The following is an 18,118-nucleotide window of genomic DNA, read 5'->3' as shown; positions in this document are numbered from 1 at the left end:
CTATCAAATTTTTACGTATATTTCTTATTTAGTTGTTTGATCAACAAGTTTGCTCACACAACTTGTTCATGCACATAGAACAAAATTTCGCGCAGAACATTAGATCCCCCTGCTGAATAATAAGACAAATAGTAATATTATACGTTGAAAAATAATTGAATAATACTTGTTTTAAGTATTAAACATTTTTGTTTAATTTTGATGCACTCTTAAGATTATTCTTGATTGAAAAGATCACATCGTTGTATGGAACTGAAGGTACAATTTGGAATACCTCTCCAATCTGTTCATGGAGTATGGTTCTTATAATTATTTTTGTAAAGCTATTTAGTTGCTACTTAAAATAAATAGTAAATAAAATACGACGCTAAGTAGTTGGAAAAAGTAGAACATTTGCGTCCGAGAACGATGCAGTTGCCAACTAAAATATTTCACATTTTTTATTTTATAAAAGTGAATGTACATAATTATGTAATCGATAAAGTTTTAGTTACTGAAATATAAATACATGTTCAGAAAAATAATAAGGGTAATCTAGAAACCTGAATTACATTTCCTTTTCGCAAGTTGATCGTACATTGTTTGTGAGGATTGCCGTGTGGCCGACTGTGTAAACCCCGTAGTTCACGATATCAACTGTGGCAGCAGGCATTAGCTGTAAATCTCTCTCGGACTTGGAAGTCATTCTACTATATATGCCAATGAGTGAGTATTCGATTTGGGCTACGCATTTTCTGTCTGTCGTGAAACTGCAGTTTAAGTTGTACTTATATTTGCTTATAAAAAATGCAATGTTAAATGAGGAATAGTTTTGGAGTGGGAATCGATGTGGCAATGATCGGGGAAGCCCGTACGATTCCATATCTCGTGAAACAAGCATGTTTTGTATATTTATACAGTCTCTTATTATAGTGTCCCTATATTATATTTGGTTTAATCAAGTCCACTGGAGGGTATCCTTAACCTCGCAAGTGAAAATTGTGATCTCCCAATTATTTTATGATTTTCGTGGTACAGGAAACAATTGTCTGACAAGCAGCGTAAAAAAAAACACTAGATTTTAAAATAATACTGTATTGATTTCGTCGATAGTCCTTGGCAGGGAAATTTCCTTTTGTGCAATATTCCAGCTGTGATAGGAAGGCCAACTGGTTGCAATGGTGCAAGACGTGTTTACTTTCAGGGACTGACGGCGCCACGAGTTCAAGAGAAGTAAAAGTAAATTAGAAACTTGTTAGGTGTGACTGAGTTTTGATAACTTGGTTATTTATAACCTGTTGATAGTGGTTGCAACTATATATATATATATATATATATATATATGTGTTTTGTGTAGTTTAATTCGTGGGGAATTCCTAAACAAACTAGTGATTAGAGTAACGAAGGATATGTGCAGATCAGTGGGAAGATTCCTTACAGAATGCTAGAGTAGGATAACTAGGCTATCAAAAGGACTATTCTTGAAATTTGGTCACTAGCATAGCATTCTTTGGTTGAAGTTCTGAATATTACGAATAGCACCTAACTTTTTTATTAGTATTGAGTGGTAATTTTTCTGCAGAGATGTCCATTTTGAGTTGACACAATTGTAAATGATTAACAGACTAAGTTTCTAAATTTTGGGTAGTAATTAGTGTCACCATTTTTGCTGTGTGGTATATATTATAATGTTTGTTCAAGGAAAATTACTTTTCAACAGAAGACAAGTTTGTCACCAATACACCCGCCTGATCTGGAGTAGGGTCAACTCTGCTTATTGCCAACTTGGCCTATCTACTCAACTAAGTCTGCCCACCACTCTTAGGTTGGGTTAGAGTAGACAAATTTATCATATTTTAATTTCATTGACCTCTACATTGATTAAAACTAAGGTGGCATCTCAAGCAGCAGAGGGCTGAGCTGGCCAACAACCCCCAATGATCCAATCCAAATCCTTGTGGAGATGGAGGTATTAAGAGGGAGGATATTGATATCACTCCATTATAATTCAGATGTCTAGATTAGGTTAGGTCGATTTAGTTTATAAAATTAACGTGTTTTAAACAACTTATTCAAGTGATAGTGGGGAAATAAGTAGTCTTGTCATGATCCCTCTCTGAAAATGTTTGAGTCTTTAATTCATTCCTATATGTACTGTGGTTTAAACAAGAACATAAGAATGAAGGGGAATGCAAGAGACCATAAGGCCTACACTAGGCAGTTCCATATCTATTACCACCTGTCATCCCCATCCATAAAGCTTAAAAGAATCTATAGTGTCAATGCTCACTACATGGTTAACAAGTATTCCATATGTTGACCATCCAATTAGTAAACCAATTCTTTCCTATTTCTTAAATCTAAATTTGTCAAATTTAAATCCATTACTGCAAGTCTTACCCTGTTCTCTTAATATAACCTTGTTTGCATCACCTTTGTTAATCCTTTGATACTCTTGAACACCTCGGTTAGATCACCCCACACTGACTTTCCAGATAGTAAGTTAAGATGTCTAAGCCTCTTCGTAGGGTAACTTTCTGAGCTCGTGTATTATTTTGGTCATTCTCCTCTGTACTGATTCTAGTGAACCGATGTCCATTCTATAAAAATGAGACCAAAACTGTACTCCATAGTCAAGGATAAGTCTAACTAATGCTAGATAGTTTGATAATTACCTCTACACTTTATTCATAACTGTCCTAGCAATGAAACCTATTAATGGTGCATTGGTCTTTTGAGGAAGGACATGAGAAGACGAAGATAGGGGTGAATGGAAACTGGTTGTGTATGGATGATGCTGTGATGCATGAAAGGGATTTGGTGGGGGTGAGGGAGTATGTGTGAAAAATAAATTTATGTAGCCTGAAGGCGGTCACACTACTTAGTGACAACTAACAGGAACTAGTGTCAACTGCATTAATTAAACTGACAACAAATATTTTTGGGCATAAAATGTATCTTGCAATGATTTATAATGTATTCAAACCTAATTTGATGCGATATACACGACCTAAATTTGATTAATTTGTTGATGGATTAGCTGGCGGCCATATTGCTCTGCCAGCACAGGTGTTGGTGTAAAATACCAACTCTGGATTGGCCCCGAGACTGGCACCTCGATTTCTCACTTTATTTAGTAAAGTTCCTGAATGTCACCAATTTGTATTTTAAGGCGAAATAAATAAATTTTAATTTGAAAAAAAAAAATTGCACTATAATAAAATGACTTATTTTTTGTTAGTTCGTTATTTCTCTGGGATGCCCTCACACTTCAGTCTGTTATGAAAAGGACTATCCAGACTTGGGACTGGCTAACAATGGTTTACATCCTGCTGCCTGCATTTCCAATCCACATCTAAGGGATGCCTGATGCATTTTCAACGAAATATAAAATGAAATAAAATAAAATTGGGGACTGGTGGCTCCACTTTGGTCCTTCATTTTATTCCTAAGTAATTCAATTTAGACCTGTTCGTGCCTTGAATGTCATCAATTTCTTGCACCATATAAACCTTTTTTTTTTTTTTATTATTAGTTTCTTTATTCTCTTTGATGCCCTCACACTTCAGTCCATTGTGAAAAGGACTGCCCAGACTTGGGACTGGCTAACAATGGTTAGGTGGTTTACATCCTGCTGCCTGCATTTCCAATCTACATCCAAGGGAAAACTGAACCTGATAGCAAGAATGCCTGATCTCCAACGAAACAAAATGAAAATAATATAGTCCATCCTGAATTAAGTAAAATAAATTATAAGCCATCTGCCTGGTACTTTTTTATCCCTGAGTCATAATACAATCAACTTCATAAGCTTACATAAATAAACAAGTGCAGGATGTAAATTGAATATACACGTGAAGTAGAAGTGCAGGTATAAGATTAGTGAGAATATAATACAATGTAAGTAGCATTAATAGAAATAACTTCCATGATATTGTGACTGGTGACATTCAGGCACTTTACTAAATAACGAAGTGAGAAATCGAGGTGCCGATCCAGAGTTGGTAATTTACACCAACCCCTGTGCTGGTAGAGCAATATGGCCGCCAGTGTCAACTGAAATTAGTTGATGCTAAATTCATTGGCAAATTAACCAAATTTAGGTTGTGTATATCGCATGAAATTAGGTTTGAATACACCATAAATCATTGCAAGATGCATTTTATACCCAAAAATATTAGTTGTTGGTTTAATGCAGTTGATGCTAGTTCTTGTTGTTGCTGGTTCTTGCTAGTTGTCGCTATGTAGTGCGTCCCGCCTGAAGGGATTGCTCCCCCTCTCCATTTCTGCACAAGATGTTGCCAATTTAATGAAGCGGCCTTGCTGTGTGTTGCAACGCTGCTTTTAACCCAGGGCAGTGGGAGAGATGTAGGGATGACCCATCATCCAGGGGGAGCCAAGATGGGGGTGGGGGTCGAGTGGAATGGGTGGGAGTGGATTTTGTGAATTTGTTTTTTGGTTACCTCCCTTGTAAGGGGGAGGGTGTCTTTGGTGTACATGTATGTATATATTAATGGTGCAGTTGCTACATGCTGTGGGAGTATGTTCCAGTACTCAACAGCTAATGACAAACCAATTCCTTTTTAGTATTCTCCAGTGATCCAGTTTTGACAATTTGATTATTTCTGAGAAATCTAGTTTAGTGGAAATCTTGAAAATTGTGGAGCAGTTGAAGTGTTTCAATCATGTCTGCCATTACACTCATCTCCTGGAGTGTCTGAGGGTCCTCATAGTGACACCTCTCTTCATGAGGCAAAGGGCCCAGCTCAGGTACAAGTTTTGTTGCCAGCCTTTAATCCTTTTTCAGTTTGAATGTCTCAATTAGTTGGGGGACCCTGACCGACCCCCTAATCCAGGATTGGACATATCAGCGAAAGGTAGAGGTATATCAATGCCTCCCACTAAAGTATATTGAATTTTCTCTTGATGCAAAGTCAACTGGTCTTAGCAGCAACATGGGCAGATGACTTGGGGTTGTTGATCACAATTATTCCTAAATCTTTCTCCTGCTCCATCAATACAGTAGTCTGCATGTTGGTTTTTGGTCCCTATGTGCATCAAGTTACATATATTGTCATTGAAGGGCAGCAGCCATTTGTTGCTCCATTTTTCCAGTCTGACTGTGTCTAGCTGTAGCGTATAGGACCTCAGTGTCCTTTGTCTTGATGGTTCTGTAGATCTTTGCATCATTGGCTGCTGACATGAGGTTATTCATAAATTGATGTACACCAAAGTGAGGACTGGACCAAGCATTGAGCCTTGAGGAACACCACTCTTGACTGGTAACCCTGTTGTATCTCAAACAGGAGGTCCTTTATCCATTGCAGCAGATTGCCTGTTATGCTTGTTGTCTCAAGTTTGGCGATTAGCCAGGACTTTGTCAAGGGCTTTCTTACAGTCAAAATAATTTACATAAATAGTAACCACTGTCTATAGCTTTTAACCTTTTCACTCTGGGGCACATCGCACGTCTGGCAGCATTAGCTCCCCGACGTGCGATGTTGTCATAATAATCGCATAAAAAATAAAGTCGGTGCTCAATCGTTCGTTCTCTTTCACCCGTGAATTTTGATAACCATAGAATGGAATTTACGTAGGTACGACTACAATAAATATAATCAAGACGCCGACGTCGGCATCATCGCGTACCCACTTGCTCCTCATGACGCCTACGTAGGCGTCACTGTATGGAAGTGGTTAAGTCTTATAGATAGCATAAAATGTTTGAGACAGCTCCTGTTTGTCCAGAAACTGTACTGAACATCTATGATGAGCTTATTGGTGGTTAGGTGTTTCACAGTTAAAGTTGTGTGTGTTCATGGTTGTGACAGATAAATTTTGTTTACAAGTATAAATATCTGTGGTGGGGGGGAAAGAATACTGCCACCAAATCTTCCCACTTGAGTCATAAGAGGCAACAAAAACGGGACTGGGATTAGGATTAGGTATCCTTCTCCCTGTAGTCCCAAAGGGGACATTACTAAAAAAGTATAGGTATAAGAGGGTCTAGTTTTCCAACCAGTACCCTCAGGTTTGGGTCTTGTAATGTGTGTGGATGTTGTACAGATTAGAGTAAAAGGGAAGATATAGGCAGTATGTTTGTGAGAAGAATGATGGATGTGTTGGCATTGAGTAAAACTAAGTTGAGAGGGAGGGGCAAGTGTGAGTTTGGGAGTGTAGTTGGGAGGTTCTCAGGAGTGAAGAGAATATAAGGGAGAGAAGGGGTGGCTGTATTAGTAAGTAAAGAGGTAGGTGTGGAGTGGAAGGTTTCTTTAAGGTTGATGTGGATGAAGGTGAAACTGGGAAGGGAGTTGTGGGTTTTTGTAAGTGCATATGGGCCTGGTAGTGAGAAGAGTGTAGAGGAAAGGGAGGCCTTTTGGATGGATTTAAATGAGTGCATAGAGGGATTAGGAAGAAATGTCAGTGTAGTTGTATTGGGAGACCTTAATGCTAGGGTAGGAAAGAACCAATAGATGGAGTGATTTGGAAGTGTGGAATTCCAGGAAAAAATTGTAGTGGAGAGATGATGGAGATGTCTCGAAAGAGAGTTGATGATAGGAAATACAGTGTTTAGGAAGAAAGTCAAGCATAAATGCACATGGGAGAGGGTGGTGGATGGAAGGGTAAGACGTGTGAGAAAGCTAGAGGAAAAGCTAATGATGTTTTTGGGCTTTCATGGATCTGGAAAATGCTTATGACAGGGTAGACAAGAAGGCACTGTTGGAGGTATTGCAGATATATGGAATAGAAGGAAAGCTGTTGAGAGCAGTCGAGAGTTTTTACGGGAGGGTAGTGTGTGTTAGGATTAGAAATGGAGAGATTGAGTGGTTTGAGCAACCCCATTGCATAAAAAACAATCTGTATGGATGATATGAGAGGAGGAATGGAAAGTTGTGGAAAACAAGTATTTGGGGTTGAACAAAAGTAGACTGAAAAACAGAACTGCAATGGATCTAAGAAGGAATAAATAGGCCAAAGATTAGACTGGAGAATGGTTGTAAATGGATGAGGAACGTTACCCAAGAATATTTCTTGCCTACCCTTTGTATTTTAAATTGATAAGGGGAAGTTGTCTTGTAATAAAGTGGTGGGGAAAACCAGTTTAGGCTGTCAGGCCCTGGTGATGTGCTATCTTGTGCATTGCATTTGATGTAAGCAGTTATGGGAAATTTGTATGCTAGCTTTTTCCAGTTAGTGTATGGGTTTTGAGTGTGGTAATCAGAAAATTTTAATGTCAAACAAATGTGTTGGAAATCCAAAGTGGTATATAGGTGTCTGGAAAATTTAGGGTTGGGTGTACAGATTTTCCTCTACTTGCGTTCATTCATTTTACGTTTTTTCTATTTTACGTTTGAACTGACTGTAAAAAAATATTGTAAAAAAAAAAAATTTGAGTGAATTTTTTAGTTTAGCGCGCGCTCCGTAGTTCAAACGATACTTGCGCATGACGCTGTGTCCATTGTTTACATTGCACAAACGACAAACTGAACATGCCTTGCCTCCTCCTCCTCCTCCTCCTCCTCCTCCTCCCCCTCCTCCTCCTCCCCCTCCTCCTCCTCCTCCTCCTCCTCCTCCTCCTCCTCCTCCCCCTCCTCCTCCACCATCTCAATGTATGTTGCTTGAATTTAATTTATTTGAAATTAATGTTATTATTTTACAATGTTATGTGTATAATTAATGATTTAGGGGTGTTTTATAAGATACGGTAATAGAATTTACGGATGTATAGTACAGTAACAACTTACATTCATTTTCAACTTATGTTCGGCCGTTCGGAACGTAACTAAAACGTAAGTTGAGGAGCGTCTGTATATTTTTTTCCCCAAGGTAATTAAAACACCAACTTCATAAACTGCCTTATTGGCATACATTGTACCTTTGTAACAATAAGTGTACATCTCTTAATCCAATCCACTTCTTTTTACTACTAAACCACTCTTTCCAGCCTACAGTTCAGAAACAAATATAAACATTTTTTTCACTATCTTTCAACTTGTAACCTCTGAAAGTTGTGGTTTTAGGTCCTAAAATTTCTTGTAATGAGAATTGGGTAAATAAGCAGATTCCTTGCTCCCAATACTCGTGTTGAAGTGGACCCCACTGTATAATTATAAGAAATTTTAGATGGTATTTGAAATTGTTGCAGATGAATGATGCTGTAAAGGTTTGAGCACGTTATTTGCCAATAAGTGAATAAATAGGTAAAGTTAAATAATAAACAGGTAAATGGTAAATAATGATAAATGATAATCAATGAAATAATAAACCAACAGACAAATAAACAATATAAAATAAATGGCAGGCATTACAGCATCTTGCTTAGGTGTTTATCTAAATGAATCTTAAAGCTTCGAACTGAACTACATTGCACTGCCTTTGTAGGAAGTTTATTCCATTCATTAACTACATGGTTGGCAAAGTTGTTTCTACCTACTTCTAAATTAAATCTATTTCCTGACAGTGAGACCATTACAGGGTATTTCTTGGATTCATTCAGTGTGAAAATTGTCACTTTTGATGTCGATTCCCTGTATCAAGTCACCTCTGAGTGCATTTTTTTTTTTTTTTAAGGGAAAACATTAATGTTTAAGTCTATTTTCATATGATTGTTTTTATATTTGGAATCTGTTTTAAAGAAAATGGAGAAAAGTGGGAGGTGAGCCAGCTGTTGTTTGCGGACGACACTGCGCTTGTGGCAGGGTCAGAGGAGGGATTGAGGAAGCTGGTGGCAGAGTTTGGGAGAGTATGTGATAGAAGAAAGCTAAAGATAAATGTGGGTAAAAGTAAGGTGATGAGATGTACAAGGGGTGAAAGTGGCAGTAGACTGGAAGTGAACATTAAGGGAGAGCGACTGGAGGAAGTGGATAGTTTTAGATACTTGGGTGCAAGTGTAGCAGGAAAAGGTGGAGTGAAGGTGGAGGTAGAATGTAGATTGAGAGAAGCGAGTAAATGCCTTGGTGGATTAAAGAGTGTAATGAGGAATAGACATTTGGGAATGGATGCAAAGAGGAGACTGTATGAAGGAGTGATTGTGCCAACAGCACTGTATGGGGCAGAAACGTGGAACATAAGAGAAGAAGAGAGAAGGAGTTTGAATGTGTTTGAGATGAGGTGTCTTGAGAAGTATGGTGGGGGTTACTAGGCTGGATAGAGTGAGAAATGAGGAGGTGAGGAGGAGAACAGGGGTGAAAAAGGATTTGGGAGATAGGGTTGATGAAAGAATATTAGGATGGTTTGGACACATGGAAAGAATGAGTGAAGAAAGACTAGTAAAAGAGGTATGGAAGGCAGATGTGGAGGGAGTGAACATGAGGGGACGTCCTATGATGAGGTGGATGGATGGGGTGAAGGGGGCTTTGGGGAAGAGGGGAATGTCTGTTAAGGAAGGGAGAGGACGGAAGACAGGGGTGAGTGGAGAATGGTTGTATATGGATGATGATGTGATTGCATGGGGAGGAATGGGCGGGGGGGTGGGGTAGTATGTGTGAGTAAATTTAGACGCAGCCCGAAGGGATTTCTCCCCGTCCTCTCCTTGTATGCAAGGGGGGACGGAGAGGGGGGGTCGCCGATTAAATGAAGCGGCCTTGCTGTGGATGTGCTGTGTCTTGCGACACTGCTTCTGACCCAGGGCGGTGGGCAGGGTGCAGGGATGACCCGTCGTCCAGGAGGTGCTCAGATGGGGGGGGAGGGTGGGAGGGGTGTGGAGTGTATTTAGGGATGAAATGGGTGGGAGTGTTTTTATGCCTTTCCCTTTTTGGCTACCTCCCTTGGAAGGGGGAAAAAGCCTTGGTATATGTATGTTTTGTGACTCGCCGTTGTACGTTTTCCAATCTGTCAATGTCCTTAATGAAATTGTGATAATACAAAAACAACATATTCCAAATGTGGACGAACTAATGATTTATATAGCTTGTTAATGAGATGGACTTATAATAAAAAAAATTATCCAATCAGTCCAAGAATCTTGTTTGCTTTCTCAGTGTATTTGGCTGGGTGTGGTCTAACTAAATGCAGATAGTGGTACACATTTGGCACTAGCATCATAACTCAATATATTCAAAGTGCTGGGCATGGGTGCCATATCTATCATTCATAGATATAAGATAGGAATTGGGATGGGTAAATGTTGATACAAGTGTAAACACTGGGATAGGTCTTAAAGTTTCTTTTCTTTGCATATTAAATTAACTCTTTGTTTGAGAATTATTTAAGAGTTAATGTAATTCAGTTGTGGAGAGATTACTACTACCAGTAGTACTAGTAGTTTGTTTTAGATTTGGGCACTATTAAGGGTCTAGAGGGACTGAACAAGCATGCAGAGTTTGCATTTCTTCACAATTTTTAGGTATCACATTAAGGGCCACATTTGATTGGGTTTTCTGTTTGAGAAAGGATATTGTAGCAAGTTAATCAAAGTGATTTGTGTCCACTTCATTTAGGTCAGAGTAAGTTTGGGAATGTGATGTTTAGTGGCATTGAAGTGTCTGTTGATGCAGTGTTAGCAGTGGTTTACCTTTTATGGTAGCCTGAGGGGGGGGGGGGCTGTCACCCTATTGAAATGTAGGAGGAAGGTGTTTTGTTGAGCCAGGGATTGGAGGAATTGCCAGCCATCCTGTTCACATTCTATAGATTGGGTGAGCTTGCTGGAGGTGCACCATTCCAGCCAAATGAAGACATGCCATGTTTGGAGCACCATTAATCCATTCCCTATGTGGAGTGAGTGTGGTGGATCTTGAAAAAGGCTGTTGTCCTTGTGGCAGCACTGGATGGCCATTAGGCTTGCACCACCTCTGGGTTGGGTTTAGATGCTTCCTGAGATAACCTGCTCCCACCATTACACACCATTGCATTGCTGGTAGGATTTTTTAACAGTAAAAGGAAGGATAGAATTGTTACTTGAAGTTGATACTGAATGATTGTACAGTTTAACTGGTTGCCACTTCATTTAGTGGCTTCCCAGGTGAATGTGTATCTTGGGGCACCATGCAGAGGTGGTGAGGCAGCAATTGGATCGAGTTGTGCTCCCAATTTTATTATTAGTGTTGTTAGTTTTGGTGCATTGTTTGACTCGGCTATGGAAACCTACCTCATGAAGGGAAATGAGCCATTGTTATTGATATTTAGTGTTATAGTACAAGATGAATATTAGTAATAAGTTGTATTAATATTGTATATACACTTGTTACAGAGTCGGGAATGGCAGATGACCTTGATGTTGATGCCATGCTAGAGGCACCTTTTAAAAAGGAGGTAAGAGTCCATTAATAGAGGCATTGGTATTTGAACTATAGCTTCTGTCCATCTTAATACATTACCATAATAGCTGATGTTCTTAATTAGTAAACTTCGTTGATATATTAATGGTACTATGTTAAGGAAATAAACACCTAATGTTTTGTCCTATGGCTGTGTTAAAAGACAGTCAATATCTTTTCAGAAGACCCTGTTGAGATGTATTGGGAGCCTTGCTTTGCATGCAAGATATCTTGATTTTAAAAGTGACGTATGTTTGTCTTGAATGAGTACAAGTGTGTGAATGATTTAAAGATTTCATGACTGATTAGTTTATTTAGTAACATGCATCAGAACTAGCCTTGCTAATAATGAAAGTAATCTTGGTAAAATGTTCTTAGAAATATCTTAAATATTCATTCTTACCCTTAAAGACTTGAACAAATCAATAAAAAAGAATTGTGCAATAGTTCGAGAAAATGAGAACTTTGTCAAGTATGTACCAGTAACAGCTGAATGATTGGCTAGGCTAGTTGACTGACAGCGGAGAGTGGACTCGAAGCAGTCGCCTGATCTTCTCTCCCCATTCTCTATTGTTTTAGATAACCTATTCAGTCACTGTCACCCACCCTCCATGATAAAACGGTCGCGAGTGCCAATCGTGCTCCTTCTGAAGACAGGTATTGGAACACGTAGTTTATAAGTCATTATATATATTATGTACAGCTTTATTTGACAATTTTAGCTGTAATTGAGGTCCAGGCTATTTGTAAGAGTGTTAGTTGTAGGATTGCATTTGTATGTTTTCAGCAATGTGATGTTAGCGCACATTTTTTTTGTGGTTAGATTTGCAGTCAAGAAAAATTGTGTACATTTTGTGAAGACTGTATAAATACATAATATATACATATATATATAATATATATATAATTTATATAATATAATTTATATATATATAATATATATAAATATATCAAATATATAAAATATATATATGTTTACAAATAAGGCATAAACAAAGTGGAAATCAATGGGTGGGGTGAAGGCTTTTATTGTTGAAGTGTAACGAGGCTGTTGGTAATAAAGTGTTATATCAATAACAAGAATGATTAGGAATGCAAAATAGTTTGGGGCAAATACTTGTTGAGCTGACAACAAAGGCCAACAAAAGGGGGAACATGAAGCATAGGCTCCTTTAGCTCCTTGAAACTCAAATTTTGGGAAAAAAAAAGTAATCATGGATTGCGATAAAACAGCTGCGACCACCACCTCAAAGGATCCTGAATTGGATGGCGGCAAAGCTATGGATGAAGTAAAGTTACTTGTCAGACATATGCTTCATTTTCTCTGCACCCCAACTTGTGCTAGCGTACCTATGTAATTACTTGTGAAATTAGTACTCAAGAAGTGTTGCAACGTGGTGGTGTAAGAAGCCCCAGCAGTGGTGAATCACATGTAGTGAGGCTGTGAGCAAGCCATGCTGTCATCTACTCTGCCCTTGTGTCAACCTGCTATTGACAACTTGGTATCTCCACTCAGATGCTGGCGGTGCCTCAAGCCCAACTTCGAGGGATCTCGCTCACTCTCTGGCTCCACTGTCACACCTTCAACATTAAATTTTTACTTGTGTAATAGTGTGTGAAGGGAACTGTGCGTGGATACAGGTATAGCTTAAGAGACATTAAAGATGCCATCTCTTGCATAGTCTTCCTTGTTTCTGGTTCCTTGTGGCCCACCTGTTTTGTGGCTCACTGGTGCATGTGTGATATATTGGATGAATATTTCATCATGGTGTCAAGGCCTGGGTCTAAAATTTACGTTTTGCAGGCAACTGCGCCACTGGCAGGACCCTCGGCATGGGTGGCTACAGGTACATATTGGAAGGGTACGCCCCTCTTAGGCAGGGGCATTGCTGGCACCTTCCCTCTAGCTAGGCTGCTCAGTGCCTGGCACAAATATTATGTCCTCCTGCTAGATTTTTCTAGTGAGGAGGACATTGGCTTTGTGCCAATTTCTAAACATGTAGTCTTTCTTATCACATCCCTGTCTGTACATTGTGTGAATGTTGACTGAACAGGTCTTTCTCTGGAACTCCAGGTGCCGAACCCAGTATCAAATGCCTTCACTTTGAAGAGCATCCTTAAAGGACCCTGGAGCTTTACAGATGACCTCGTGTATAAAAGTGCGAAGATGACCAGTGTGTAAATTGAAGTAGCCAAGTTCATGCACTTGGTGGGAGATCCCTTTTCTTGTTCGTAAAGATAAGTAATTCAGGGAACTAATGCGTGTTTGTTTTGCTTTCTTTTTTTTCCTCCCAACCTTTGCCCTCCTCTCCCACCATGACTCCCTGTCCTGGCTGTGGTTACACCGTCTCTTGTGCTCCATCAGGATTCGCCACCTGTAACTGCAACAACCCATGAAAAACCCAAGGAAAATGGAGACTCATCCAGAAAGGAAAAGTAAGTGTTTTTCAACAAAAGTTTGTCTTGTGTTGTTGATACATTGGGAGGTAGCCAGCCAAAGCTACCCATTCTATTGGAATAAAATGTAAACATAGTAATCATGAATTTCACTTTATTTGCAGGAAAGATAGTCGGAAGGATAAGGATCGTGACCGGAAGGACAGGGACAAAGACAAGGATAGGGATCGTGATAAGGACAAAGATAAAGACCGGGATAGGGACCGGGATAGAGACAAAGACAGAAAGAAGAGGTCACGGAGCAAATCGCGAGATAAAAAGAAAAGGTCTCGATCCAGGGACAGAAGAAGGTCTAGATCGAAAGACAGGAGGAGAAGGTCAAGATCACGTGATCGTGAGCGACGGAGAACCAAGAGTAAGAGCAGGGAAAGGAAGAGAAAGACCAGAAGTAAGAGCAGAGAGAAGAGGAGGAGCAAGAGCAGAGAAAGGAGGAGGAGCAGGAGCAGAGAAAGGAGGAGGAGCCGCAGCAGAGACAGAAGGAGAAGTAGATCAAGAAGTAGAACACCAAAGCCGTAAGTTTTGGATTATATTTATAGATTTTACCCATGATTATATATATATACAGTGGAATACATCAGAAAACTATTTTGTATTTGTGCTTAAGCAATTTTGTCCAATATTCAGAGAGTTGTCGGTAGAAGAGCGGGATGCACGCACAGTGTTCTGCATGCAGCTTTCTTCACGCATACGAGGAAGAGATCTGGAGGACTTCTTCTCTGTGGTGGGCAAAGTAAATGATGTCCGTATAATCACTGATGCCAAAACCAGACGGTCAAAGGGAATAGCTTATGTTGAGTTTTCAGATGTGGAGTCTGTGCCGTTGGTAAGTAGACGTTAATTTGATGTTAAGTCATTTCACAACTTGGGTGTGTAGGATATCGCCAACTCTTGTACAGCTAGACAAATAGTACCATGGTTTTCCTTTCAATTTAGATGCCATCACCTGCAAAGTAAAGTGGTAAGGAACAGGAGATGAATGTTCTCGCACCTTTCACCTGTACCTATTTAAAATTAAATTTCACAATACCTTCCCCAAAAGCCAATTACCTCCTGGTGCACCCCTCTCATGTGGGATCATTGCCATATTCAATAGAATTTTCAAACTCCATCCCCAATACACATTTTGCCTGTTTGTCCTTGCCACAAATGTTATTATTTTCATAGGACCCTTTCACCCATGTCACCGGCAATTCATGAGTCCTTTGAAGATGGCTGTTGTTCTTCTTTCTTGTTGTATAACAAACCAGGTTGGGTAATCCCATCTATATATATGGTACTATATCATGTCCTTTGGGAGATCTTTACTTTTTACATTAAATTCAATGTTATAACTATCAATATAGGTAGGCGCACAGGTCCCCTGTGGGGTTTAGATTTTACAATTGCATGTACTTTCCAGGATATTGGTTAAGTTAATGCAAACAAGCTTTAATATTGTAGGATAGTGTGGAATATTCCTTAACCACTTAGGTATGATGACACCTGCGTAGGTGTCATGAAGTGCGAGTGGGTACATGAAGATGCCAGCGTTGGAGTCTTGTTTATATATATATATATATATATATATATATATATATATATATATATATATTGTAGTTGTACACGAGTTAGCACCAGATTCTGTGAACTGGTTTGATCATGTTTTGTGTTTATTATTACTCGGAGCAAAAGAGAACTAATAATACAGCAACGAGTTTATATTTTATAATGTGAGTAGTGTGATGAATCATACATGTGACAGCAGATGCTGCATGCAAGAATTCGACTTGTACTGAAGTGGTTAAGAGAGGATATGGGTGCAAGTGAATAATAGGAAGGATAAGGTCAATTAGCACATGGAGTGACAGCCAGTTTGGTCACTGCTAAATGGAACAGGTTCATTTGGGGTATTATTTAATGTGAATGTGTGTATGATGTGGAGGGTGTGAATATGAGGGGTCAACCTAGGATGAGATGGATGGATGGGGTAAAAGGGACTTTGGGGAAGAGGGGAATGTCTGTTGAAGGATGGGAGCGGACAGGAGACGGGTGAATGGAGAATGGTTGTATATGGACAATGTTGTGATGCACGAGGTGGGGGATGAGGGATGAGGTAGCATGTGTGAGAAAAATTTGACACAACCCGAAGGGATTTCTCCCTGTCTTCTCCCTTTCTGCATGAGGGGACAAGGGGGGGGGGTTCTGATTTAATGAAGCAGCCTTGCTGTATCTTGCGTCACTGCTTCTGACCCAGGACAGTGGACAAGATGCGTCATCCAGGAGGTGCCAAGATAGGAAAGAAGGTGGAGGGGAGGGGAGTGTATAGGGGATGGAATGGTTATTATGCCTTTGTTTTTTGGCTACCTCCCTTGTAAGGGGGAAAAAGCCTTGGTATGTATGTGTATGATTATCACCAAGCAAAATGAGATTTGTGCAGTTTTGTGCTTGTTTTTGTTTCTTTATATGAAATGGAAAACCACTTGGCCAGTCCTTTGACTTTGTAGTATACGTGTAGGTCTGATTTTTAATTTTTCTTGCAGGCTTTGGGTCTTTCTAACCAAAAAATTCTTGGAGTTCCCATTGTGGTTCAACCAACCCAGGCAGAGAAAAATCGTGCTGCTATCATAACTCCTGCTCAAACACAGAAGGCTGCTTCTGGTCCCATGAGGCTATATGTTGGTTCACTACATTTTAACATAACTGAAGACATGTTGAAAGGCATATTTGAGCCTTTTGGTAAAATAGATCACATTCAACTAATCATGGATCCGGAAACGGGAAGATCCAAGGGCTATGGGTTCATTACAGTAAGTACATGTTAAGTTTTCTTGTACATACATATACCAAGGGTTTCTTCCTCCATTTCATCCCCACATACTCCACTCCCATTCACCTTCTTCTCTTGGCTCCTGAATGACATAGCAATGCAGCAAGACACAGGGTATACACAGCAAGGCAACTTCATTTAATTGGCAACCCTCCTCTCAATCCCCTCGTGCAGAAAAGAGAAGAAATCCCTTCGGGTTGTGTCAGAATGTACATCATTCACACATTATCCCTAACCCCCCTCCCCCATCTTCTGTCTTCTCCCTTCCCCAACAGACATTCCCCTCCTTCCCAATGCCCTTTCACCCCATCCATCCATCTCCTCTTTGGATTTTGTATATTATTTCTTGTATATTCAGAAATAATTCGGATAAGCTTTTATATATGATAGAAATGGTCTGATTTTTGTTGACAGCACTTAACACATTTTCAATGTTATAGTTCCATAATGCTGATGATGCCAAGAAAGCATTGGAACAGTTGAATGGCTTCGAGTTGGCGGGACGGCCCATGAAAGTAAATCATGTCACAGAAAGGTCAGAGTCTCAGCAGGGAACCAGTTTGTTGGATTCAGATGAGATGGATCGTTCAGGCATTGACCTTGGTGAGTAGATGTCAGGTTTCCGATTGGAAAACTTTAGGTTGAAGATTACATAATTAACTTGGATGTACTAAAGTGGTGGAATTCATTAGTGGTAAAGTTTGCATTACAATGTGATTACTAGATAACTCAAGATTCAATAAAATGAACAATATGAAATAGTATTTTAAGAACTTAGTTTATGTACGAGTGGTGGTTATATCTTAATTGAATTTCAGGTGCTACTGGCAGACTGCAATTAATGGCTAAGCTTGCAGAAGGTACAGGTCTACAGTTGCCAGCTGCCGCTGCAAATGCATTACATATGCCAGCACAGCCACAGCAACAGCCAGCAACACCAGCCATTGCAACACAGTGCTTCCTCCTCTCAAACATGTTTGATCCATCAGTGTAAGTGTTACGTACATACATGATATACCAAAGGCTTTTTCCCCCTTACAAGGGAGGTAGCCAAAAAACAGAGGGATGAAAACCATGCCCACCCATTCCATCCCCACACTCCATTCCCATCCACACCCTTCCCTCCCTCTTTTCTTGGCTCCTACTGGATGATGGGTCATCCCTGCATCTCTCCCACTGCCTGGGTCAGAAACAGTGTTGCAAGACACATCAAGGCCACTTCATTAAATCGGCAAAAAAAAAAAAAAAAAAAAACTGTCCCTTCATGCAGAAATGGAGAAGACAGGGGGAGGGGGTCCCTTCTGGCTGTCATTTTTTTTTTTTCATAATACTCCCTCACCCACTCTCCCTCATGGATCACAGCTTCATCCATACGCAACCATTCTCCATTCACCCCTATCTGTTCTCTCCCATATTCCCTCAAAAGAAGTTCCCCTCTTTCTCAAAGGCCCTTTTACCCCATTCATCCATCTCATCTTTGGTTGGCCCCCCATGTTCACTCCTTCCACCTCTGCCTTCCACACCTCTTACTAGTCTTTCTTCTTTCAATCTTTCCATGTGTCTAAACCATCCCAATACTCTTTCATCAACTCTATCTCCCAACTCCCATTCCACCCCCATT

General features: G+C 39.8%; 1 protein-coding gene across 6 annotated transcripts in view; it reads left to right on the top strand.

Annotated features, from left to right (window-relative positions):
- The first annotated feature begins 579 nt into the window (after nt 1–579).
- The window catches only part of Caper (RNA-binding protein 39-like protein Caper), a 30,800-nt gene continuing 13,261 nt past the window's right edge, over nt 580–18,118 (top strand). The window contains exons 1-10 of one of the 6 annotated variants that reach the window (XM_076187377.1): nt 580–705; nt 11,168–11,229; nt 11,814–11,891; nt 12,751–13,081; nt 13,600–13,670; nt 13,796–14,203; nt 14,316–14,514; nt 16,211–16,477; nt 16,938–17,100; nt 17,316–17,487. In XM_076187377.1, the coding sequence (XP_076043492.1) occupies nt 12,986–13,081; nt 13,600–13,670; nt 13,796–14,203; nt 14,316–14,514; nt 16,211–16,477; nt 16,938–17,100; nt 17,316–17,487 (1,376 nt within the window). In that variant the 5' untranslated portion in view covers nt 580–705; nt 11,168–11,229; nt 11,814–11,891; nt 12,751–12,985. The other 5 variants (XM_076187378.1, XM_076187376.1, XM_076187375.1 and 2 more) reach the window with 5 other exon arrangements.

Source organism: Oratosquilla oratoria, chromosome 6 (genome assembly GCF_046742065.1).
Source record: "Oratosquilla oratoria isolate Oo_2021 chromosome 6, ASM4674206v1, whole genome shotgun sequence".
In the NCBI taxonomy this organism is placed as follows: domain Eukaryota; kingdom Metazoa; phylum Arthropoda; class Malacostraca; order Stomatopoda; family Squillidae; genus Oratosquilla; species Oratosquilla oratoria.
Note: the sequence above shows the minus strand (reverse complement) of the source record. Positions and strands in the feature narration are given on the sequence as shown.